The sequence below is a fragment of the Lissotriton helveticus genome, chromosome 4_1, assembly GCF_964261635.1.
Source record: "Lissotriton helveticus chromosome 4_1, aLisHel1.1, whole genome shotgun sequence".
NCBI classification, from domain to species: domain Eukaryota; kingdom Metazoa; phylum Chordata; class Amphibia; order Caudata; family Salamandridae; genus Lissotriton; species Lissotriton helveticus.
This window is the reverse complement of record NC_136063.1, coordinates 1,055,599,039-1,055,624,385: the sequence shown is the minus strand read 5'-3', so window position 1 is coordinate 1,055,624,385 and position 25,347 is coordinate 1,055,599,039. Positions and strand designations below refer to the sequence as shown.

Below are 25,347 nucleotides of genomic sequence, written 5' to 3'. Positions count from 1 at the left end.
CCATGTGGCAAGCCGCCACCATGACGTATGTTCTGACGTCAGGCGTCACATGCCTAGACGCCACAGTCGCACCGCCAGCATGGAGCACATGCTAGGCATGTGGGCCTAGGGCCCAAGACTCCACAGGCCCCACTACCTTATAGCATGGTTATTGGCGAGAACCTGAACAAGTAGGACGTTACATAATCCTCAGATAGCATTGCAAAAACTATTTTTTAAAGTGCTCTACTTTTAAATCTATAAAAAGTGCCAGCTCCTTTGATTATTCTTTCCCCCTTTTAAGGACCTCTGTCAATAACCTATAAACACCACAAACGTACCAAACGTGTTCTGAGTTTGACCAGTATATTTAAAACGCACATTTTTTAACGCTAGTTTCTTGTACTGACTCTAATTCACGCTAGTTTCTTGTTTGAAGGTTTAGTCCCGCCTCTTTAGGATGACATATTATACCCCCTTCAAAGTACAGGTCTAGTTGCGCCCCTGGCTTTAGTTTGGCTAGCATCAACAGAAAGGTTGAAGTAACGAAACGTTGCACCCACCCTGCTCCTCCCTTCTACGGGCAGAATGACATCATCACGGTGCCGACAAAGAGGCCTGACGCAGTCTTTCTTCTATATTCATTGTGACTTCACATTACATTCAGGATCCACGTTGACAGAACGATATAGAGCCTCCGAACACATGGTCTGCACGTATCCTATGTTTGCGAAGGAAAAGGTGTGTTCTGGCGGCAGCCATGTTAGAGTCAGGCACCATATGTTGTTGTATATAGAGACACAAGATGCTCAGAACATAGATGCTTTGAAAGCAATTCGCTGGGCTGGAGTAGTGACGTGTTGCCTGATCCTAAAAGGGCCACCATTAAAGATCAGCTCCGCCCAAAGTGCTTTCGTTTACTTGTTAGCAATGTCATTTGAAGAGGGCGGAGCCCACATCGGGCTGAAGGTAGCTGGAGAGTGCTGATGTGTTCTATAGCTACTAGATGATAGATCCATCGGCACACGCAGCAGCTGGCAGCATGTCTTCACCCCCCAAGGAGAAAGCAGAGACCAAAGCCGGGCACGCACCAGCGGGTATTAATCAGACGCGCGCTTGCTTTGAATGATCACTCTTTAATTTCTTTAGGAAGGGATGGTAGAGGAGTGGAAGTAGAATAAGCAGACGGGGGACCAGGGTTGTGGACAATACACCTCTCAATTTTAGACTGTGCTTAGTCGCTTCTGTAAGGCACTACGTGTATGCAATATCGCTCTTAATACTAGTCTTCGCCAGATCCGCTCAAACAGGCTTACGTCTTAAATGCGTTAACCCCTGCGCTTCTTGTGAACTCAAATTGTCCTCTTTGTAGACAGGCGACTTTTTGCGTTGGAGGTCTTGCCAAATCTCCACATTTTCTTTGAATCACTTGTCTCCTGTCCATGTTTCCACCACTAAAAAAGTCAGTTGCTCCATTGCTTACCGCTTTTCCGACCTACATGGGATCAAGCCAGGACATGGAATCAAGCCAGGACATGGATGGTTGGCCTTGCATCACCGGTTTTAAGCCCTCCCAACTTTAGTTTTGATTATCAGTTGGTCGGAATAGAGTGGGGTATTTTCTTACACGTGTTAATACTATTACCTCGGGGTTAAGGTTTACCACGGTTGGGAAATAATCCGTATTCCGACTTTTCTACGCGAAAATAAAGTATAACGCGCAGAATCTGTTTTTTAACAACACATATGTTTACCTTTTTTTTCTGGTTCTTTTCATCTGTTAAATTTCAGGGTTGGCAGGTCGGAATTTAACGAATATATGACGTTACAACGAATTCCGTTGCAACGCATGCCTTTACCACGCATGTGTTACAACGGAATTTGTTTACCACGCATAACATTTAACACAATTACTAGCGTGGTGACGTCATACGTCGTTAAGAGAAAGCGGAAGTTTATTTTCCGTTTTCTCTTAAACGACGCTGATACCCGACGTGACTTCAGGTGAGTTTCTTTTTTGGGGGGGAGACCTCCCCAACCCCCCTTTTTTTACTTTTTACCATTACCACATATACCTTTACTACAAACCTCGTAGTAAAGGTATGCGTGGTAAAGGCTTTCGTGTTAACCACGCATGCGTTGTACTGCATGCGTGGTTAACGATTTCGTTGTAAAGGCTTCGTTGTAATGGCCGTTTCCCAATTTAACATGTGAAAACTGCGAGGGTGTGATCATTATTACACAGCTCATAAACCCGATCCACGTGTCTTGTTGGAATTTACAGCACGTATGCTTCAGTAAAGCATGAGTCAATAGGTTGACAATTGTGATTTTCTAAATCATTTTCAGAAAAAGCTGTCCTAATATCCTCCTCCAGAATTGTAGATTGCCCTTTCTCTGCTTTATGATTTTATAATTTAATTGCAGTTCTCTCTTCGCAGCCTGTACTGTTTTATATTAGCTCTTAGATAGTAAACATTTGAAAAGCACTTATCACTAATCACATCACTTAACCTTCTAACTCCAGAATGTCAAGTGTGGCCGTAAGACAGCTGTTTACTTTTGATTGCTGATAGGATGATTCTTCATATGTGCTGCTTGCATTGTATTTTCAGTACCTTTCACTTTTGTAGTGTCCTATGTGTTGCAGGAAACACAACATAGACACAAGTTAGGGCAGAACTAGACTAAGGGTTCAGGCACCCAACTCGTATTCTAATAGCAGGATTTCCTGATGGATGATGCCTCTAAGGGATGGTTGTAGGGATGTGTGTGCGACCGCCCCCTGGGAGAGGGAGCTGTACTGACACATTTCTTTATTAACTCTATAGTGCTTCCAAACACCAACAAGATGTCAAGGAATCCAACAGGGAAAACAAAAGAAATAAACATTATACCACTGTAAGTCTGTTGGTCTCATAATCAATCAGCAGGACAGTGGAATATAAGTAACACATTGCTGCTACAATGGATGGACGGTGAGTCAGAAAACTGATGCAAACAGGTTCAGGATCTTTGAGGTCATACATGGCAGAACGATGTTTTCAGAGTTTGTAGTTGAGAGCACAGTCCTGGGCACATGTAATAAGGATATAACAATGGTTGAAATGTCTCGTATTGCACCAATATCTGTAGTCGACACCAGTGTGGTATTCAAATGTATTTAATAATACAACAACGAAAAACAACCAGGCTGGTTGTTTTTCGTTGTTGCATTATTAAAAACATTTGAATACCACACTGGTGTCGACCACAGATATTGGTACAATACAAGACATTTCAACCATTGTTATATCCTTATTACATGTGCCCAGGACTGTGTTCTGAGTATTGGTTTGGGTTCTTGACTCACACCTTGACGGGGTTTACAGGGTATTTCCCCCAACTTGGCAGCACCGTGCACGCTCTGAGCTTAGTAGACACGACGCAAAACAGTCTGAGCGCCGGTCTTCCTGTCTTCACTAAAAACCCTACACCGATTTAGCAGAGTTTGTACTTGGTCTTACTTATGGACGAATTTGAGAGTTTTTGGGTATTGTTCAAAAGGTGTATTAGGAAAGAAACATTGATGGAATCATGTTGGTCGGAAAGCTTAACTACCAAAGGTAGTCTTCAAGGGACTTGTGAGCTGATAGATGAGTTTCTGGAGTGTTTCTCAATCCCACCTCTGAATCTTGTATCCTTCAGAAGAGCAGCCCGAGTCCAACTTCTGGGTGAAGCAGAACCATGGGTGTGTCTCCAAGACCACAGATGAGCCACTGCCAAATCACTCATGGAGCTCTTTGAGGCAGGCGGATGTATCAACCGTCAAGGCATGCTGTAAATGTGACTCAGACTCCAGTGGGGTGAGCAGAAGATTGGGGTTTGCTTCAGAATGCAAAAGTTGCTTCTAGACCTTATGAGCATGGTACCAATAGCCTGTCTCCAGCCCTTTTCGAGACAAACGGCAGTACAATTTGTCATCTGCACAGCCATCCTTGCAAGAGATTGATATCTGTATCTGTTCTTAGTTGATAAGACCAGTTCAATGGATGGTACCCTAAGCTTTGATTTCAAGGGTGAGATGTAGCTGTGATAAGCTCTAAAGTCTAAACGGTATGGTTGAAACTTCAACTTGTAACTTCTTGGCAGTTGTTGGCTTGTCCATGGATATGTGGTGGTTCTTTTATGATGCATCAAATCTTCTTTTGAGTGCCCAAATTATTTTCTTGATGGTACTGGGAGGGCATTCATATCCCAGTGGGTCTGTGAGTTGCTTGTGATGGGTGAAAGCCTATGGCCTGTGAAAGGTGATAGTGATTCCCCTTGGTGTGGATGCTATGGTGCACAGCAGGGCTGGCGCAAGACATGGGCAGTGTGGGCAGCTGCCCAGGGCCCCCTGCCCAACCGACCAACATGGGGCCCTGCACCTCTAAGGGCCCCCTTCCTTGGGCCTCACACCTGTGATGTAGCACTGCGAGGCCCAAGTCCTCACAATCATTTGTAGGTAGCTCTGGAAATAATAAGTGAAGGGGCCCACTTCCCTGGGCCTCGCCACACTGAGCCATGCCTGCCAGGCACTGGGAAGGGGCGCCTCATCCCTGGGCCTCGCAGGGGAACAAAGGGCCTCTCCCAGGCTAATCACTGCTTGTAATTGACATCAGCACTGCTCACACAAAGGCACTGCAGGACACCCACTGTCCTGCACTTTGTACCCTTTCAAATCTCTTTCAGCCCTTGATGATCTGTGAAAGAGGTGCTTGTGGGTGGCAGACAGAGAGGCAGTGCTGCACACGAGGTATTAGGAACCAAGCAGCTTCAGTAGAGCCTTCAGAGACTGGGATACAAACAACCTTAAATTAAATGAATGAATGAAACCTATTCTCAGCACCTGTACTGAGAGTGTGCCCTGTAGGGTTATTTTAAAATGCTGTTAAAATTGTAAATCACTAAACGAGGCCCAGGGTGGTTATTTGCCCAGGAACAAACAGTTGTTTAAATTGGTAGAGCCAAGAGTGTAACACACTAGACTCTACTTGGTTCAAAGGCTATTCACAGGGCCACTGTAATTATGCAGAAGAGGACGGGCAAATTGTGCGGCAGAGTTCACTAGATTATGTTGTAAAAACAAATTATGCAGTGTAATGAAGTACATTTTGCCATAGTATTACTTCATTATTTACTCATTTTACACTTGGTAACACTGTCGGTGCATAGGCTGCCCCTCATTATTATCGGTTTAACACCCAAATATAGTAATAAGCAACAAATAGATAACCAGTGAACCTTTGAAATGGGCCTTTAATTGCATGGCAACCAATCTTGCTGTGTCTTAGTAACTTTTGAACCGGTTGAGCAAGAAAGATTTTTTAGGTTAAAATCTGTAGATTATATAGTAGATGTAGGATTATGCGGCAAATCCATAATTATGGGAAAACCACCATGGCCACACAATTGCATAGTTTCAGTGGCCCTGGCTATACGTTTACCACTGTATTGCATTTAGGTGAATATACCACGTGACTGGGCACTTCTTTACCAGGTAATATTAAGGGCCTGGTTATGACTTCTGCTGAATTCCCTTCGAGCACCACACCAGCGCTCTGCGGTAGGACTGCCAAAGCCATCCTCATACCGCCTGCCATATTACAACTGTTATCCTTGGCAGGCGAATGTGCTGGCTGCAGCAGCCCCACTGCGGTGCCTTTCTGAAGCTCATAGGAGAGCCATAGAAAGGCACAGCTATTGGACCACAGCAATATGTTCCTGCAGGGGAAGGAATGCACCAAGTTATGCATTCCTTCCTGTGCAGGAATTATGCACAGTGGCACAAGGGCCCTGTTAGGGCCCCCTCTGTTGCCTCACCACCACCCTCTTCATGGCAGTCTCACAGCCACGTAGAGGATGGTGGTAAGGCAACTCTTAATATTCTTGGCGATGCTGCAGCAGCACCGCCAGCATATTACAGCCTATTGATGCTGTGCAACTGCTGCGGGATCACAGATCCCCAGCAGTTGCAGCTGTCCAGTGGCAGTCCAACTGCCAAAGCCGTAATACAGCGGGTGGACCGCCACCGTGCCTACGGCATTCCAATGGACTTGTAGTCGTAATCAAGCTCTTCGTCCATGTTGTAATCCTACACTTTTAAGCAGTTTTTAAATTGAATCAAAATATTCCCAATCTTGTTAAAAAGGCAGCACAGCAATAAGTTCAGAAAAGTGATTGCCCAAGAGCACACAATTTGTCCAAGTGGGAGGCCACTGAAAAACATAAAAATAAAATGATATTAACATCTTTTCGGGGCAGGGCTGAGCTCACCAGAGCAGAGTGAGGAGTGGTTTGCAATACCTACGTGCGCACAACTGTTTGGCTAGTCCTCTTGGGCCGGCCAAACAGTCATGCGCACTTAGCATGACTGTTGCACAGCTCGATGGAGAACATGCCCAGGCTCCCAGACACTGCCTCAGCGGCCAAACAGGCTGCTCTGACCAATCACGAAGCTGCTCATGCAAAGTCATGATTGGCTGGGAGAGTCCAGGAGCCTGAGTGCTTCTGGTGCTGAGAGAAGAGGACGGAGGATAGACGTACAGCGGCAGCAGGGTAGGCACGCTTATTTTACTTATTTTTTTCACCCCACCACCCCTGCTCCGAGGCAGCTGTCACTGCACTTCCTATGCCGTCATTTTCTGTGATTGCATGCTGTATGCAAATTAGGGGAGCCTCACACATTTCCTTTCTGTCCAGGGCCCCAAAAGTCCTAGGACCAGCCCTGGTGCACAGGGCAGCCAATGACCATGCCTAGAGAGTTGAAATGTGAAAACTGTGGATACTACCTCTATTGAACATGTGTGTGGCCTTTCCCTGGTTCTCTTGCTTGGCCTTCACCAAGTTATTGTTCTTTTACAGTGGCCTGTGTGCTGTTGGTTGATGGATGCACTCACACCAGTAGTTCAAGTATTTGTTGATACATTCTTTTTCGTGTGTAGGAGAGTGATTCGGGTACTTAATTGTCAACTGACGAGCAACTCCCTTCTCTTATTTCTTCTTGGTGCTCAGACATGGCACCATTTGTGTTCAAGATAATTGGGCTACAATGGTAGAGTCTGTGCATTAATGGAGATGCACCCAGGAAGTGGGGGGGGGGGGGCTCTGATGCTGACTCTACTCAACTTCACAGAAAGTGGTAGTACCCTGTGTTTACCACAAAACTATAACTGCTTTTTGCTGTTTCATGTCTGTTTGCTTGAGCCTGAGGGTAGGTATGCATATTTAAGTATATAATTTTAATTTTTTTCATTGGACCTGTCACTTGGACCCTGAGGGATCCAGCTGCTGCAGTACCGCTCCTTTCCTGTGGGACGGCAATGTAGTCCGCTGTAGTTTCAGCAGTTGCTTTGAAGCTCGTTTCTGCCTGTGACAGTCCAAGGGGTGCAGCGGGGAAGCAAGAGGCGGGGGGGTCAGTGCCAGCTGCAGGGGAGCCAGTGCCACATACACAACTGTCTTGTAATTAGCAGGGTCACTTTTTTAGTGACATCTGTGATAGATGGGTGTGTAGATGTGTGTCCATCTATCACACCTTTAGAGGATGAATCTGTACTGTGATGTACTTATGCACACTGCAAGTGTGTCTCCACTTGAGTATTCTAATTCTTTTTTAGCTTTCATAATTTCACTAACATTTACAGTATTTGTGATAACAAATTAGCATAATCGTTTACAGTATTGTTTATCTTCATTGATTAAAGCAGAAACCATATCACACATAAACAATAGCATTTAGTTCAGATATTAGAGTCTTGAGCTAGAAACAATTTGTGTATGCCATATTGGCATGACTCATTCTGACAGCTTGTTTCTTCTGTCATGAGGCATGTCTACATCAACACAATAAGAATGATATAATGTATCACCCTATTAGTACAGATCGAATAGCAGCTCCGTCTATTCTTGTGGCCCTGGGCGATGTATAGATTGGGACCATATTGTATCCCTTTTACTGTGTACAATTATTAAAAGCAATCTGATGCACTGGGAAGCCTGTCGGGTAGCAGTGTGTTTACTAAAACTCCCTCAATTGAGTGTGTCTATTCCAGGCATTTACCCCATACTTCTTAAAAAATTATACATAGTCATTTAGTCTACATATTATTTTTTCATTTGTACCCAATGTATGATATAATCTAACCAAGACTGAAATTATGGAGAAGAGAGGATACGTGATTGCGAGTTCTGACGCTGTGACGCTAGCCTGCGCGTTGGAGGAGGAACCTCGAGCCTCACAGCCCGTCCTGACCGCTGCTGAAAAAAGCACCTGAATCATCTGAATCACCTGAGAAATCTGCCTGAAACTGACCAGCTGTGACCCGCTGACACCCGCCGAGATCGTTGGGTTGGGTCTGTGGCTGCTACTGTTGCCATCGTGGCGTAGCAGACTCGAGGCTGAGGCAGTGCCTGTGGGCGTCCCTGAGAGCGTCGGAGTGGCGGCTAGTGGCGTTTGCGGCGAGTGTTTGCCAGGAAGCACTCAAGAGTGAAGCAAAAGCGAAGAGTGCGTTCTGATGGCGCAGCAGCATTGCATAGCTCTGCATAGAGGCTGTGAAGTAACAACGTGGTGATCGGCTAGGCAGAAGGGAAGTGGTGAGAGGAGGAGAGGCAGAGAGGGGTTGATGGGCCCGAGATCGGGCTCAGGAGGGTATCCGAGGAGGCCCTGCAGAGTCTGCCGCCCCATCATTGACTCCGCCCCTGTTTTTTCCATGTTTTTAAGCTGTTATATGACATCAAGCTATTAAGCTATCAAGATCCTGTTGGAACTGCTAGAACTATTCGAACTCAGGATCTTGTTCAACCCTGTCATAACTTTGACAAAGATTTGATCAAACTTGTTATTTTTAAATTTTCAATTGCAACTGCATTTACATGGAGAAACGTTTTGTTGGAGGTAGCTGGAGGTATGCAGGAGATAGAGGGTGCTTGCCGTGTATGCCTGTACTGACTCATGTCCATTGGAGACTAGTGCGCTGACTATTGGAGATAAGCGCGGCCCCTTCCCGTGCCTTCCTCCCCCTTAGAGCCTTGTGTTGGCAGCCAATAACACAATCTTCTGCAGGTACTCGTGAGACGGCGAGACTGCAAGATTGCGAGGGAATCCGGGAGTTGGAGAGTGGAAACTCTGTGCTTGGTGTTGCATGAGCGGCGCATCTGCACACTGGCGCATTGGAGTTGTTCCTCTCTAACTGTACTGGACGGCCTGGCCAAGGCTCTTTTATTATAAGAACTAAGTTATGACTGCAAAAAAATTGCGATCTTACAGATTGGTGTATACTAGAGCATGTATAAAAAAAACTAGAGCTAATCCTCTAAGGAACAACTCACTGCAAAAAAACATTCTGAAGAGTTTCAATACCATTCCTTCCTTCTTTCCAAAAAAAGAAATAAGCTTTAAATCAGCAGACATGCATGAGTCTTCCCCCAAAAGATCATGTAGAGGCTAAAGTAATCATGGGAAAACCACTGCCAGTAGTTCCCTCCAATTCACTGTCCGAAAATGGGGGACCACGATCTATAGATCATCAACTCTCAGAATTTAGGGAGGCTGACTCTTTGTTTGCAAATGTAACCATCAATTCCCTAGTAAATGAAGTTTCCGAACCCGAAGGGGTACTTCAACTAGTACCAAATGCGGGAGAACACATAATGAAAGACTTTACGCTACCTGACATTAAGGTAGATCAGTCTCCTAAAATTTCTCATGTCTTTAACCTAGAATCGTCTAGGATATTTATTCCTGCTACTTCATTTTCCTCCAAGGGTTGCCCTGTTAAAATGCATCTGTTCAGCAGTACACCCAGCTGAACAAGTTTATTAGATTCACGGGGCTCCTTAACTCCTGATTTATCCCCAAATTTTATTCCCCCCAATTACCAATCGAGAGTCAAAAATGCTGATGTCGGAATCATTACTTTGCCTGGAAAGAGTGCTGTCCTCTATCTTAGCCTTAATGGAGAAATCAGTAAGTAACTACGACTTTATTCTGGACTCTGTTTTTCCCCTGACAAAGTTTAAAGCCTCTGAACAAAAATTATCGCAAGGCAAAGCTTGTATACTTCCCTCCCGTATGCCTAATCTATGGAAGGGATCTTCTGCTCCTCTACCTTTGGAGGATAATTCCGACAATTTATATTCTACTCTAACAGACTCTCCTCCAAATGCTAAAGGGCGGAACATCGGCATTCAGGCTGGGAAGCCTTTCTTTAGCAGGAAAAATAAAACCAAACTGAAAGAAAATGAGGATCCACTTGACAAATTAAACTCATCTACTCTACAGCAACTCTTCGATTCCGAGCCTCTAGATACAGTGGATGTACCCATGTCCTGCCCGCAAGCTAAGATGGGAAAAATACATTCAAGTACAATTTGAAAGGTTTTCTCTATCTTCCTAAAAACAGGTGTAAAATCTCCTAAGCAGCCTACAGAGGAAGGACTAAAAGTTGGTTGCTCTTCCATTCAGGAAAAGGTTATTAAGAACAAAAGTAATAACGTCTGTAATAAAAAGAAGAAAAAAAAGGAAACAACGCTGAAGGTTTAATAAAAAAAAAGGACAAAACGGTTACGCTATGGCCCTAACCTTATTCATAACATACCAACAAACCTGTAATCAAATGTTTTGAAGAAGGAAGATGGACAATCGGAGTTCAATCTATCGGGTCCTTGTTCCTCTCTTCCGAATTTAAGTGTACCAAATGAATTTACTCAAGAAGCAGTGGTATTAAATATAAATGTTCCCCCTACTGCCCAGAATATTTTGAACCCCAATGCTTCTCTATTTGTTTCTTCTTTAAGTAATAATGTCATCTATAATCCCCATGAAAATATTTGAGGTAACCAGTTTAGTCAATAACTCCCATCTTGCCCCTATACCCTGGATTTTTTGTTTATTTTCGATCACGAATCGTATATGAATAGAACTTTTCTGTTGGGTTGCTTTGCTGAAATTCCAAGCCTTCAATTGATTGAAAGCAATGACATTGCTCTGGTTGAGGTTAAAAAATATAACCTTAGGGGCGCAAGAGTAAGATTTACATCCAAAGCTATCTCCCACCTGATTATGGCACACAGTGATTAATTACTTTGTTGTGGCATTGATGTTTTAATTCCGGAAGAGGAGCTAGCATTAAAAAAAGTGTGCCAAAATAAGCTGTCTAACATCGATTTAAAACCCACCACAAGGGGCAAACTGTTCTCGGAGAGAGAGAGTATATTACAGGTCTTCCTTGGTAAAGAAGGTAGGAGGGTTTCACTTCGCACAGAGAAAAATATTCAGCACATGCTTTCTGTAGAGGAGGAAGATAAGAAATGGAGTTGGCTCGCAGGTGCTCTTAATACAAATAGACCCTTTGGCCTAAAAGGTGGGTACTCTTCCTAGCAAGGATATTAGTGGGATATCTTGGGACGCAGAATGCTTAAGCATTAATAAAAACAAACTCATGTTCTTAAAAGAACAGAACGCCGATATTATATGTCTACAAGAGACTTGGATCACAAAGAACTGGTCCACTGAGAATTATATAGTGCAGAGCCGGCCTGCGCTTCCTGTGAATAGATCAAAAGGGATACAATTGATAGATGGAATGCAGAACAAATCAAATCATTCACCCCCAGTCAAGAGATCTGGGTTAAATCCGTCATTCTTTTGCTCACCATGCCACCCCAGTTTAGACCTGGCCATATGCAAATCAGTCTTGACCCTGAGCCTCATGGGAACAGTCCAGCCCGAACTGCCACGCCAGGTCCTCCCTGGACCGGAAACAAGCTTCCAAGGATCGTTTTTGGGGTTTCACCCCTCTTCAGCCAGGATAGCTTGATTCCAATGGCACAGTGAGCCCGGGACCCACGTCTGGACATACCCGGCACACTTAGGGTGAGAAAGCAAAAGACAGACAATTGATGGGAGGACCTGGCCTGGCAGTTCGGTTTGGACTGTTCCCATGGGGCACAGGGTCAAGACTGATTTGCATATGGCTGGGCTCAAACTGGGGTGGGGTAGTGGGCAAAAGAACGATGGATTTAACCCAGATGTTTTGACTGGGAGAGAATGTTTGCATTGTCAGCATCAATCCATCATTTGTTTGTTGTAACTCCTGTGAATAGAGGGCACGCTAAAGGAGGGATTGCTATTTTGTTAAGTACAAGCCTTAGTTGGTCATATAAAGAAAATGTTCACGCCTCCAACTTAATTCAGTTGATTAAGCTAGATCACAAGGATGTCCAAGATCATTTGGATTCTCTGTTGATCGTAAATGCATATTTGCCTCCTGATGTATCTTACTCTTATCTTTTGAAAGATTTATTTGTTTTCATCTCCTCTCCCTTGGAAAGTGAAGACTGCAGGTTCTTAATATTAGTTGAAGATCTGAACTCTAAAGTTTCATCTTGTAGTATAAGGGTATTCTCTAATACCGAAAAAAATGAAGCTCTAAATATACCCAATGCCCAATTTCCGAATCAAAGCAGGACATACAAAAGAGGAGTCCTTGAAAGTTTGAGAAGTTTAGATCTCATAATCGCTAATGGGAGGTTAGAAAAGGATATTCTAGCAAATTATACCCATAAGGCGCCAACTGGGAGATAGATTATTTAATTGCTTCTGCAGACTTCTTTTGAAAATTCATAAATATGTAAGTTCTGGGAAATGTTTTTAGTGACCATATGCTGATTTGCTTTAAATTTGAATGTAGTTGTGCTAAGGTAGGTCCCTGGAACTTCAAAGGCAGCACAGTAGGGTTCAATGCTTCAAATGGTAGAATTCACTGGAATACTCAAGTGACCGCCAAATTAAAAGCATGCTTAACGTCTCTGATAAGTGATCAGCAGCACTTAATAACTGTCAAGTGTGACTCTACCCACTTAGATTTACTTGAAGCCTACTCCCATAATATATGTTCCTTGGCTAAATCTTGTAAATTACCACAAGTTTCAGTTAAACTGAGATCACATTTTAACCCATTGCTTATTCTAAACAGAGAAATGAATAAACTAGTGAGGGCCCAGTTCCCAAATTTTTCATGTGAACAAAGTATTTGAATAAATCTACTAAATAGGAAAAGACAGAGGAAAAAGCACTTCTTAAGACAAATGAAGGAAGATGGAGTATGGGTGCAGCTAAAAGTGGCAGCATCAAAAAATAATTCCAAAAGGTATTGGGAAATAATCGCCGACTGCTGTGGCACAAGAGTGAAATCTCTCCCTATTCCTGTTAAAGAAGAGGATTGGAAAGTTAATTTACTAGAGCTGTATTCTGCTATTTTTAATTCCATCAGTCCAATTACCGCTGCATCCTATCAGTTCAAAATCCCTGTATTTAATTATGTGCATTCAATTAATTAAGTGGCTGGAGCAATTTAAAAAATGAGATCTTCAGGAGCAATGGCTCCTGATGAAATTCCCATGACAGTAATTAAAAAGGAGCCACTTCTGTGGGCCACTTATCTAGCTCCACTGTTTAATTTTTGCTACTCTCAGGGGAAGACACCTCCATCTTAGTCTGGAAGTATTCTAATTCCATTATATAAAAAGGACCCTAGAACACATCCAGGTAACTACCGGAAAATATCCTTATTGATTGCAGCGGGAAAAATCTTCTCTCGTAGTATCCTTGATCATCTCACAGAATGGGTGATGGAGAAGCAGGTCCTCCCTATTGAACAAACCGGTTTTAGAAAAAAATCATTCCACCTTCGATAACATCTCCATGTTGAAACTAATTGAGGAGAAATATACAATTTCCCGTAGCTCAAACGTATACATGGCTTTCTTAGATTTTTCAACGGCCTTCAATAAGGTAGATCAACCATTACTATGGAGAAAATTGCAAAAAAATAGTCCTGCTCTCTCCCCTGCTATCCTTAATTATTACACTACACACGCAAACTTGGTGCCAGATATTAATGTGTGGAAATAAAGGTTTATCAGATGTAATCCCTACTGAAAATGGTTTGAAACAAGGTTGCTTGTTAGCACCGCTGCTATTTTCTTTATATATGGCAGATTTACCCGATTGCTTTGTTCAAGCAGAGGGAGATGCTCCAAAGATAAGTGACCAGCCTTTTGCATGTCTTTTATATGCAGATGATATAGTAGTAATGGACCTAACCCTTATTGGGTTAAATAGAAAGCTGATATCATTACAGAACTATACAGTGGACCATTTTTTTGAAAATAAATGTATCTAAAAGTAACATTTTAATTATGAAATGTAATAAAAGTAGAAAATCATGTAACTTAAACTGGCAAATTGGTCCTGAAAAGCTGGAGGTACTAGATTCATATCTTTATTTAGGAAAACTGATAGCTGATAGTACAAAGAACAAACTTCATATTGAACGTAGCTCCTGTAAAGCTGTATACCACGCTAATGGTTTGCGTATTTTTTATAGTGCTATGGGTAGAATACATTTTTTACATCCATTAATGGTGTTTAAAGTAAAAATTCCACCACACTGCTCTTTGCCATTGAATCCATTCCTGTCAAGGACTGGAGTTTTTTTAGACTGGATCGAAGGTCAGATACTACGTAAGTTGTGTAATCTTAATACGTTTGTTCCAACGGCTGCTATTAGACTGGAATTTGGCTTGATCAGCTTCTATATTCAAGTTTTATCCAGGGCTTTATGCTGGGGATACCAGTTAAAAAATAGCAAGCCTGATTCATTAAGAGGTTTCATGAGTCATGAAATCTTCGGTGTTCAGGCAAGTAATTACTCCTATCATGATTTTTCATTGCCACAAAAAAAAATTGTGTACAAGAAAAATTGGTGATTACTCTCTTACTATCAGAACTCAAATCCTTTTTAAAAACCTCAAGTGGCAAGATTAGTAATTTGTTGTAATTCTTAAGAGAGATTAAAGCTAATAGCCAGGACAAATTCACCGAGAATTTCACAAAAATATTTATACTGGAATTTAGAACATGGAACCCGACGTTTGCTCACTTTATGTTGTATTAATCTTCTACCTTTAAACGACCTAATAGCAAACTGGTCCCAGAATTTGAAAAATGGAAAAACCTGCATCTTTTGTGAGCTGAGCATTCAGACCCTGGATCATGTCTTATTCGCCTGTCCAACATTGGTTTCGAGCCGTCGTCGTTGGCTACAGCCGATGTTTTAACAAAATTGTGTTAAAGATGTAGCTTCAGCCTGCATTTTTCTTTTTTGCCCTAAAAACTAAGCAGTGTGTATAAAACTCATTAATTATTTTAAGGAGTTTATGTATATATTTGAAATAGTTTATACATTCTTTTAGATGGGTCGTTAACCCCCCTTTCTGTCATTTTTTTTACAGAGTATTAATATCTCCTCTGTAAGATTGTATTTTGCACACTGATTGCTGCTTTTTACTGCTGTTTGCACAATAGGGACACGCTGTGCTCATCTCCCACTCTTGTTTTTGTTGTTATGTTTAAAACTCAACTTAAGTGGGATTCTGGATTGCATTTTTGCACATGTACTGGCTGCTACTGAATTGCTTTTTGCACAGGTAAGGACATGCCCTGTTACTCCTTTTTTCTTGCAGCTAATTCCCAATTGAACATTCTGCTGAAGATGAATTCTGGACTTTATTTTGTATTTGTACTAGCTGCTACCTACTGCCCTTTGTACATTCTTTGCACTTTCTAAGATACGCCCTGTTACTTCAATCCGTCTGCTCCTAATACCTTTTTTTTCTTCTGTTGAAGCAGTTTTTCTTGTTGATTGCCCAAATGTTTTAGGTCATTGCGTCTCTGTTTTCGTCCATGAGCTAAAAAGATACCGCTGTTGAAAAATGTAACTTTTTTTGCCTATAAGGATAATTAAAAATATCGATTAATGTTATCCTAAGGATTTCTAGACAGGTCTCTGATAATTTATGATGGTTCGTGTAATGAGTTTTTGTCATCTTTAATTTTTTTATGCAATAATATGTATGTACTTTTATGTGGACCTCATACATGTTCCAAATCTTTAATAACACATTCAATTAAATTGACTGAAATTATGGTATTACGGCTGATTCCAGTGTTGTAGTAGCTCCACTTTTGCCACCGCTATAGTCCTAGAGATCCATCGCTCAGTGTGAAAGGGCAGAGAGGATAATAATGACATGTCATATAACGGACAAGTCTCCCTGTCGGATGTGTAATCATCTCAACTTAATTTGTATTCAAGTCCCGTATTGCACGCCAGTAGGGGGAAGAGTACTGTACAATCAGACAGAATGTGTATAGTATCACAATTTTGAGCATTGCATCTCCAACATTTGGTGTCCTCTATCATACATGCCCTCTGTATTTTAACCAGTGACCAATGTCATTGGTGCAGGATTTTATAGTAGCTAAATTGTGGCTTAGCTTCCCTTAGTGTTTTCATGATCCTCTAAAATGCTCAGCCAAACTTTGTCTGGGATTTCAATGCCCAGTGTCGCTTCCCACCATTAATAGAAGAGCCTTTGCATTTTTTTGTGAGAAAAGAATGTTGGTTTGTGTTTGATATAGCTCAGACATAATCCCTCTGTGTTCTTCCCATTTACTAATATATCGTTAAAATGGGACGGTCTCAAGCAAGTATGGCTGGTTACCCAGGGTATCCCTGAGACTATGGGAGATTTATGGATACCTCCATTGTTGTGATCTTGATAGACCATATTTTTGAATGAAAATAGCACTATATCGCCATCTTATATCAGGTTTGTATTTATCTCCACAAAGGGACTTTTCTATTTCCACACCTCAAATTTGTACACATCTATTCTTCTGAATGTTGCCTGTAAGTGGATGATGTCCGAGGACTGCAGTAAGTTGTGTGTGCTCTTCCATTGGATATTGTGGGGAGTGGAATAAGGGGTTGTTGCATATGGGTGCAATTGCTGCAGAGTACCGTTAGTTCGCTTTTGCCCCAAAAAGTTTTTTGGGTCTCGCTAGCGAACGCAGGAAGGAACTCAGGCAGCTCTTGGTAGTAGATTCAATCACTGAGAACCTTATCCGGAGTTGAGGGTCTCCTGGCCTCGTCCATTCAACTCCATTATTTACTATTCAACCCCATTCTGAACATCTAGTGCAGGAGGCGGAGGAGGTTCTACCACTTAATTAGAAAAAATTAAGTGCCTGAGCCGATAGATTTTCCTAGTAGGCTTCTAAGGGAGCCCTTTTCTGCCAGCACAGACGCTGCCTACTTCCACAGACGTTTTCATTCCATAAGTAAGCTAGACAAATTGATTTTTTCCCTTTATTCCCACTCCCTAATAGGATCAGATGTACAAAGCATTTTTGTCGCCTAAATTCTTTGATTTGGAGTTTGCGTTCTCAAAATTACTTTTTGTAACGTACTAATCCCATTTTAGTTGCCTGTAACATTTTCCAACTCCTACAATAGGTTTATCAAATGACTAAGGAATTAGTATTTAAAGGGTGTTTGTAGGTGCCCCCTCCAAGTAGTGATTCCTGTCTCTATGTATCAATGTATTAAAAGTTATATTAATAGTTTATAACTGAAAAAAACTGAAACTCCCTTAGCCAAGTTGGAGGTGGTAGCCCATTTGCAAATGGGAAAGTCGACTTGGCAACTCTTCCTTTTGTAAATGTGAGGAAAAAAGTTGGGAAGGAGAGTGGTTAAAGGCACCACTACTTACTCTGAAACAAAGGTTAAACTTTTTTAAAAAAAATTTAGACTCCATTTCCTTGAAATAAAACATGCTGCATTAAAAGGGAAAAACAAACGAACCCATGATAGCCAATATGGTGGTTTGCTGACTTCAGCTGCCCCCTTCCTGTGATGGCTACCATGCACAGTGAGTTGCAGTGTGAATCTTACCTCACGAATATTGTTGCGGTTGGTCAGATTGCGACCCACTGTTACTCGTTTGAATGTGATGTGACCTACAGTATATAGGTCGATTCGCTAAATTCCACACGTTGCAAAAATACTAGGCAGTTTTCAACCATTGTTTTGTGCATCTTGCCCTCCTCCATTCCTAAGTACAGAGTTAGGCTCATGCTGTAAACTAACACATAATACGGATATTGTTGGGGCTATTCACAAATGTACCTTAGAATAGTCGGTAATCTACTTTTACAGTTTTTATTAACTTTAAACATTTTGAATAAATTTAAACATTTGCAGCTTTTCACGAAATAGGAGTGTAATGGTAATCAAGTTTACACTTGCATGTCTTCACCCATTGAAAAAGAGGGTGGAGTCAAATTGTGACTGTGCGTTACTACTGCTAAAAAAGAAAATGTAGAAAGTTCAGCACCACTCATGACCAACCATCCAACCATTGATAGTGCAACACCATCCCATAGACAATGTGGAAGGTTGGTACATTAAAAAAGGAGGGAAATAATACATTATTTAAAATAATAAAAAATGTTAATATAATTTAATGTTAAACATCAAAACAAAATGTATTGAATGCTAAAATATTTATACAACTTTTTTAATATTTATAAATTGTGACATTCATTTTTATTAAAAAAAATAGTTTTAACTACTTTTAATTCTATACATCACTTTCAATACATATTGCACAATAACGTTTTTTTTTTTACTTCCGGTGGGAATTTATTTTTTAATTTGCACTCCAGAAAAATATTTGTAGCTTAATGTATTATATATTCAAATAGTTATAGATTTTATTCAAAATTAAGATAATTCAGGAGATTTTTAAATGTTATGCTTAATAGATAAAATTAGTGTACATTTCATATATATCTTACATGCTTTTACTAATTTATTATGTTTCATACATGTTAAATTGTCCCTATACTTTACCATAGGCAGATCTCCACCCTGACTGTGGAGTCTCCCTGTGGTAAAGTATAAGGGAACAGTAAAATAATAAAGTTTATCTAACTCGATAACTACTGATCATGTGCCCAATGCAGGATAGCTTTATCTCTGTCCAGTCAAAAATGTCATGCCTACCTGGACCTGAACAGCTTTCGTCATGTTATGCTCCTCCTTTCTCTTCCTTTGACTCATTACCCTTTCTCTTCCCACTCCTGTTTCATCCTCATTGCTATCTACCCTTTCCTCTTCCCAATTGCCTCTTCGTCCTCTGCTTCAGCTTTCTTTGAGTTCTTCCCTGCCCTCTGTCTTCCCTCTTCTGCCTCACTTCCACACACTCTTCTTCCACTATACACCCACACCATCTCTGTTCTCTCTAACTCATGTTGCACCTTTCCCACTCTTATTTCCTCCCGCTCCATCTCTTACCCTTAGTCTTGTACCATACTTTTTCACTTTATTCAATTTCTTGCCGTTTCCCACCCAACCCTCTAATTTAGTCACCTCCCTTTTTCTTGCTCTGTTCCTCCTTTTCTACTCCTCCTCTTCCTTGTCAATTTCACTTCTCCTCTACCTTTCGCGCCACCCCACACTCCTAATCCTACTCTATCCCATGCTCTTCTTCCCTCAGTTTTCATGCCCTCTTCCTTGGGTCTCCTTCCTCTTTTTTGATATATCTAATTCCAATGCTTGAATAATTGCATTGATTATGATGGTTTTTTATCTGCATGACTGTGACAACACTGTGGTTCCATGTAAAAATCCTACCGTTTGGTACTTTGCACTGTACAAAACTATAAAATACATGCGATGTAAAATGCATCGATGCCTATTTTTGATGAGACGGGACAGCTGACTTTTGATTTGTGATGTCTTCGTTTCAGTGAAGGCTGGCGGCATGCGAATTGTTCAGAAGCATCCACACACCCCTGATGCCAAAGAAGAGAAAGAAAAGGATGATGAAGATTGGGAAACCGGCACCAGGTAGGTGTTTTATGTCAGTTGCATACTGAATTTGATTCTTAAACTATTTTGTAGCTGTAAAAGGAAAGGCAGTAGTGGATGTGAAACTCTCCTTTGCTCCCAAAGCAATCTACAGAGAACCATTATGTACAGCAACACACACAAATACCAGATCTGGAGGCTGTGATTACTTCCAGCTGTTTCAGTTAATTTGAGGTTCCTTCAGATCTTATTGTCGAAGGTGCAGCTGAGCATGATGGCTACCATGACCGTGAGCAGTGGAACACAAATAGTAAAGAATGAAGCACATTAGACTGGGACATAGTGCCTGGGTCTCACATCTTTGCAGATCACCTGTAGGACAGCGACTGGACTTCAAGGTGGAGCATGCACACGTTTTTGGGTTTTGTAGATGGAGCCTAGGCTATTTTACTTGCAGCTTATAAAGGAAGAGTAGCTTTTATTGCCTTCCGCCATGAAGGTGGAGGTCCACCTGTGAATACAGCCCTAAACTCAGCCTGTCCTTCAGCTATCCGCACAGCTTATTTAAATACTTGAACATCTTGTTGTGAGTTTATCACGTTTTCAACAATGAAACAAAAATGTTAAATATTGGTGTGCATTTTAACAAAAGCATGGCAAATCTAATTTTCTGTTACGAGTTCTGTTATTTAAAAGCTGGTGACTCGGCTTCAGGAAGTAGAAATAGAATACATGTTGTGCGGTTCTGGAGCTATTGCTTTAGTGGAAGCGTAAGTTAGAACTAATAATCACACTGGTAAGGCTGAGTGGCATTTCAAATATGCAAACACTTCGCAGGTAAATAATGGTCTTAGCACGCCTCAGGAAAACAAGGAAGCAAAGTTTCACTTCTTCCTCGGCAGGATGGTCTCCCCAGCACCATACGACTCCCATTATGTGAAGAAGGCTGCTTTAATGAGAACGGTGCACAGCTCAGGTATGCATTGCCTTGGCTCTTGTCATACTTAATAAAAAACCTCGGCCTCCCTAAACATTTATATATCCTTCCCTTCCCACGCCCTAAACAGTCCCTTAAACATTCCCCTGTACAACACACACATTTCTGCCACAGACAACATCCACATGATCCTTGACAGAGATGGTAGGCCCTCATTCTCCTGGACCTCTCTACAGCATTTGACAAGGTCTTACACCTCATCATCATAATCATCATCAGGTGACTGCAGGAGATTGGCATCCAAGGACCCGTTCTCCGCTGGATCTTCTCCTTAACGGATAGAACACAAGCTGTTAGCCTCTGGGGTTGTCAGCAGCAGCGGTGCGTCCATTGGGGCGTAGGGGCGTAGCCCCACTAAGCCACATGGACGCACCGTGGTATTTGCGGCAATAATTACCTCTGTGTGACTGTGTTATCAGCGCTACCGGCCGGGAGTGGGAAGTGCGCAGGGGGTGGGGCTGGCTGGGCTGCTGCAGCTTGAGTGACAGTCCTCACTCAGCTGCAGCAGTACTGGGCATGACAAGGTGAGGTGCCACCTTGCCCGAGCATGCGCGCTAGACTTTCCCCATAGAGAGGGGTGCTGCTTCTTACAGGCGCCGCCGCTGAAAACACGTTAAAAAAAGGGCGAGTGGTAAATGTGCCCCCCCCAGCGCCAGGATTGGCTAGTCCTACCACCGCTCGGAAGGTGTCACAGGAGTAAAGGCGGGCATTTAGCCCGGAACTAGCATCGACCCGCGTCAGTGCCCGTGCTCGCGCCAGCAAGTTGAGAGCAGTTAATGCGAGGAAAGAATATTCAGGCCCCGGCGCACCGAGGCTGCCCCTGCCTCCCTGTTTGCGTTTCACAATGCGCACGAACGCCTGACTTTTACAGGTTTATCTGTGCCAATGCAGGGCGCTTTCCCCCAAGACATCAATAATTAAAGCCTCATTGGCATCTCCGCAGCTGGCCCTGTGGATTCACTTGGGGCTGGACAGGTGAGCGCTGAGCTGCGCGAGGGAAGACGGCCCAGCTTTTGTAAGCGCCACGCTTAATCTGCTTTGGCCCGTAAGTTCATTTTCTCTTCTCTACTCATTTTATCGGAATGCTTGCTTTTTATGCTACAAGACCCACACCTGTGTCTGCGCAGCAAACATCAATTAAGACTCAGCACAAAGAAAATGAAGTATATTAACAGGGGAATAAAAAAGGTACGCTTGATCTTTACAAAATATATCGTCTAAACTTTACGAAGGTACAAAATGCACTTTGTAGAATTAAGCTTTTTAAAACTTCACGATTCCTGCTTTGTATTTCTTTGTTGAGGTGAATAATTCTTTTAAACAGGTGAAAAGGGGCCTGTACTAACTATCTCAAATGTTTGTATTGAAGTCAGCTTTAGTTTCCAGCAAGGAGGAGGAAGTGACGCCTCCTCTAGCTCGAATGTTGTCGTCCCCCTTTGCAGTCATTATCTGATCTAGATTTCCCTTGCCAAATGCTTTGTGGAAAAGGATTCCCAGTAAACCCGTCTATGGGAGCTGAGCCCGATTCGACTGTGGGAGCATGGAATAAAACGACACAAACCTTTGGAAATGCCATCGTTAGCGCGCCGTTGTCATGTTCCTTCTACTCGCCTTGTGTTTTCCATGCTCGTAAAATCCTCTTGCGGCCCAGGACGCAGTTCTTTTGTGTGGGAATGTTGCTGAAACAAACGGACCACTGCAGTTTGTCTTCAAACAATATTGTTTGCATTTCAAAAATGAAGGCAATGTTTTTGAAGAAGGAATCCTGATAGAACAATAAAGAGCTGTATTTCACTCGTGGGAATACAGAACATGAACTTGTTTTAACTTGTGAGTGTTTTTACGTTATTGCTTTAAAAGATTTGAGCTTTTCATATTGCATATTGGTTTGCTTTAATAAACAAGGTGGGGGCAGTGAATCCGAGGCCATTTGCATGATTGAAACGGATATAAAGGTAATTTTAAGTGCCTTGTGTGTGTATGAAATGGGATGCATTATTAATGAGCATTGCTTGGGCTAAGGTTTCAGCCTGTTTGCAGAAGTATTCGTCAGCCTCATCTTTTCAGGCTGAACTTGTTTAATGCCATAATTGCAATGAGGGGTTAGCTGTGAGGCTGCTTTATTCCATCAGTTTTCGGTTGGGGGTCGAAGGCGCCAAGAATGTTATTAGATTTCCATTGTGCACTGAAGGTTCAGCTGCAGAGCAGAGAGCAGTTGGGTGTGTTGGGGGTGGTGCTGTGGGGATGGGGTGGATGTGGTGGAGTGCGAGGAGGAAGGATGGGTGATGAGGTAGGGCAGGCCTCTTCACCGAGTGCCTCATGAGCTGCTGGAAGCTGTCCAGGCACCGAACCAAGGTTCGATTCTCGACCTTGGCTCAACCTCATGCCATTCTGGGTACACCACTTAATAAATCTCTCCGCGCCTATCAAAAATGAATTTGTTTGTCTGTAATGTAAAACTCTCCAATACCTTCGGGAAGAGTTCGCTTTGTACAAAACTGCAAAAGTAATCTGTCTTGCCCGTTTTTTGTTTGTTTTTAGAACAAAAGCTTTATTGTACAACCTTAATCTATAGACACGTTCCAGTGCTAGCAGTATGTAGACACTGGGTGTGATATGTCATGTGTGCCACATGTCGCTGTCCTGATGAATAACACAGAAACACTAATGTGTGGCCTTGTCACCAGGACTGAGGGCACACCCGATCTGTTTTTCTCCAGCTGTCCGATTCGACGTGACACGCGTTCCGTTTACTAACATGAACTGCTGCTCAATAGAAATAGGGAACTTGGTGCCTGGGGGTCTGTTGGTCTGTGTGCCTGGGGGTCTGTTTTTCTGTGTGCCTGGGGGTCTGTTTTTCTGTGTGCCTGGGGGTCTGTTTTTCTGTGTGCCTGGGGGTCTGTTTTTCTGTGTGCCTGGGGGTCTGTTTTTCTGTGTGCCTGGGGGTCTGTTGTTCTGTGTGCCTGGGGGTGTGTTGTTCTGTGTGTATGGGGGTGTGTTGGTTCTGTGTGTATGGGGGTGTGTTGTTCTGTGTGTATGGGGGTGTGTTGTTCTGTGTGTATGGGGGTGTGTTGTTCTGTGTGTGTGGGGGGTCTGTTGTTCTGTGTGTGGGGGGTCTGTTCTGTGTTCCTGGGGGTCTCTTGTTCTGTGTTCCTGGGGGTCTCTTGTTCTGTGTGCCTGGGGCGGTCTGTTGTTCTGTGTGCCTGGGGGCCGGTTGGTCTGTGTGCCTGGGGTGGTCTGTTGTTCTGTGTACCAGGGGGCCGGTTGCTCTCTGTGTACCAGGGGGCCGGTTGTTCTCTGTGCCAGGGGGGGCGGTTGTTCTGTGTCCCTGGGGGTCTGTTGTTCTGTGTGCATGGGGGTCTGTTGTTCTGTGTGCATGGGGGTCTGTTGTTCTGTGTGCCTGGGGGTCTGTTGTTCTGTGTGTCTGGGGGTCTGTTGTTCTGTGTGCCTGGGGGGGTCTGTTGTTCTGTGTGCCTGGGGGGGTATGTTGTTCTGTGTGCATGGGGGTCTGTTGTTCTGTGTGTGTGGGGGGGTCTCTTGTTCTGTTTGCCTGGGGTCTGTTGTTCTGTCGGCATGGGGGTCTGCCCGGTGGTATGTATGCATGTGGTACTGTAGGTGTGTTAGTCTGAGAGTGCATGGATGTTTACATGCATGTATCATCTATGTCGAGTCAACATGTGCTTGGATGGTGTGTATCTGTATTTACTATAAAAGTCAAACACATTCGCTTTGCCAATATTTGGATTTCATCTCACTTCAAAAGCAAATTTAAAGTCTAATTTTACGCCCACTTTACCTCTCAGCCTTGGTCATGGTTCCTCTAGAGAGATAACGGATGCAGAAATCTGACATTAATAGAAACAGAGTGGCTGGCTTTTATCTGGTATAAATGCTATCTCCACGGCCTGTAAGTATGAGTTTTTATGAAATTGCATTTTTGCATGTTGCCTAGCTGCAGGGAGGAGGTTAATATTGTTGTGTAGATATCTCAGTGCACAGGAGTCTGTGGCAAATTACTCAGGACATAAATACAGTGGGGAGTTCATTGCATTGATTGTAATTATTTCCCAAACACATGTAAACTCAAACATACTCACACATGTAAACAGCCAAAAACACCAGCACATGTAAACGCAAACCTGCTCACACATGCAAACAGCCACAAACACCAGCACATGTAAACTCAACCATACTCACACATGCACACAGCCACAAACACCAGAGACCAACAAGCAGACAACCACATCCACTCACTTATTCTGATAATGGGAAGTTCCAGGCTCAAGCATGCGTACCGGAGGGCCCTAGAACAGGTGAGGTGCCAAAGATATAAAGACAACACTCCTAGCATTACGGAGTAAAGCTCATTCTCTTTCCGGTTTTTCAAAGCTGTTCCGCTTAGAAAAGGGTCAGTTCCTCTTGAGCATTCCACAAGAGTGACTCGCAGAGTTGCTACAGAAGAGTCACGTGCTGCTTCCTGGGTGTATAGGCCTATGGGGAAGGCATATGAGTCATCAGTCATTGCTTCATAGGTTCCTCGCAGTGACCGTGTGTAGGACCTGTATAATTTGATCATTGAATAGTCATATTGTATGGCTAAGCAGACCTTGAAGTTCAGATTTTTTCTTTTTT

At 42.8% G+C, this 25,347-nt stretch overlaps 1 protein-coding gene across 1 annotated transcript in view; it reads left to right on the top strand.

The window, feature by feature from the left end:
• The first annotated feature begins 908 nt into the window (after nt 1-908).
• Nucleotides 909-25,347, top strand: part of DAP (death associated protein) — a 184,403-nt gene continuing 159,964 nt past the window's right edge. The window contains exons 1-2 of the mRNA XM_078687649.1: nt 909-1,076; nt 19,658-19,757. Coding sequence (XP_078543775.1) covers nt 986-1,076; nt 19,658-19,757 — 191 coding nt within the window. The 5' untranslated portion in view covers nt 909-985. The remainder of the gene's footprint in view (nt 1,077-19,657; nt 19,758-25,347) is intronic.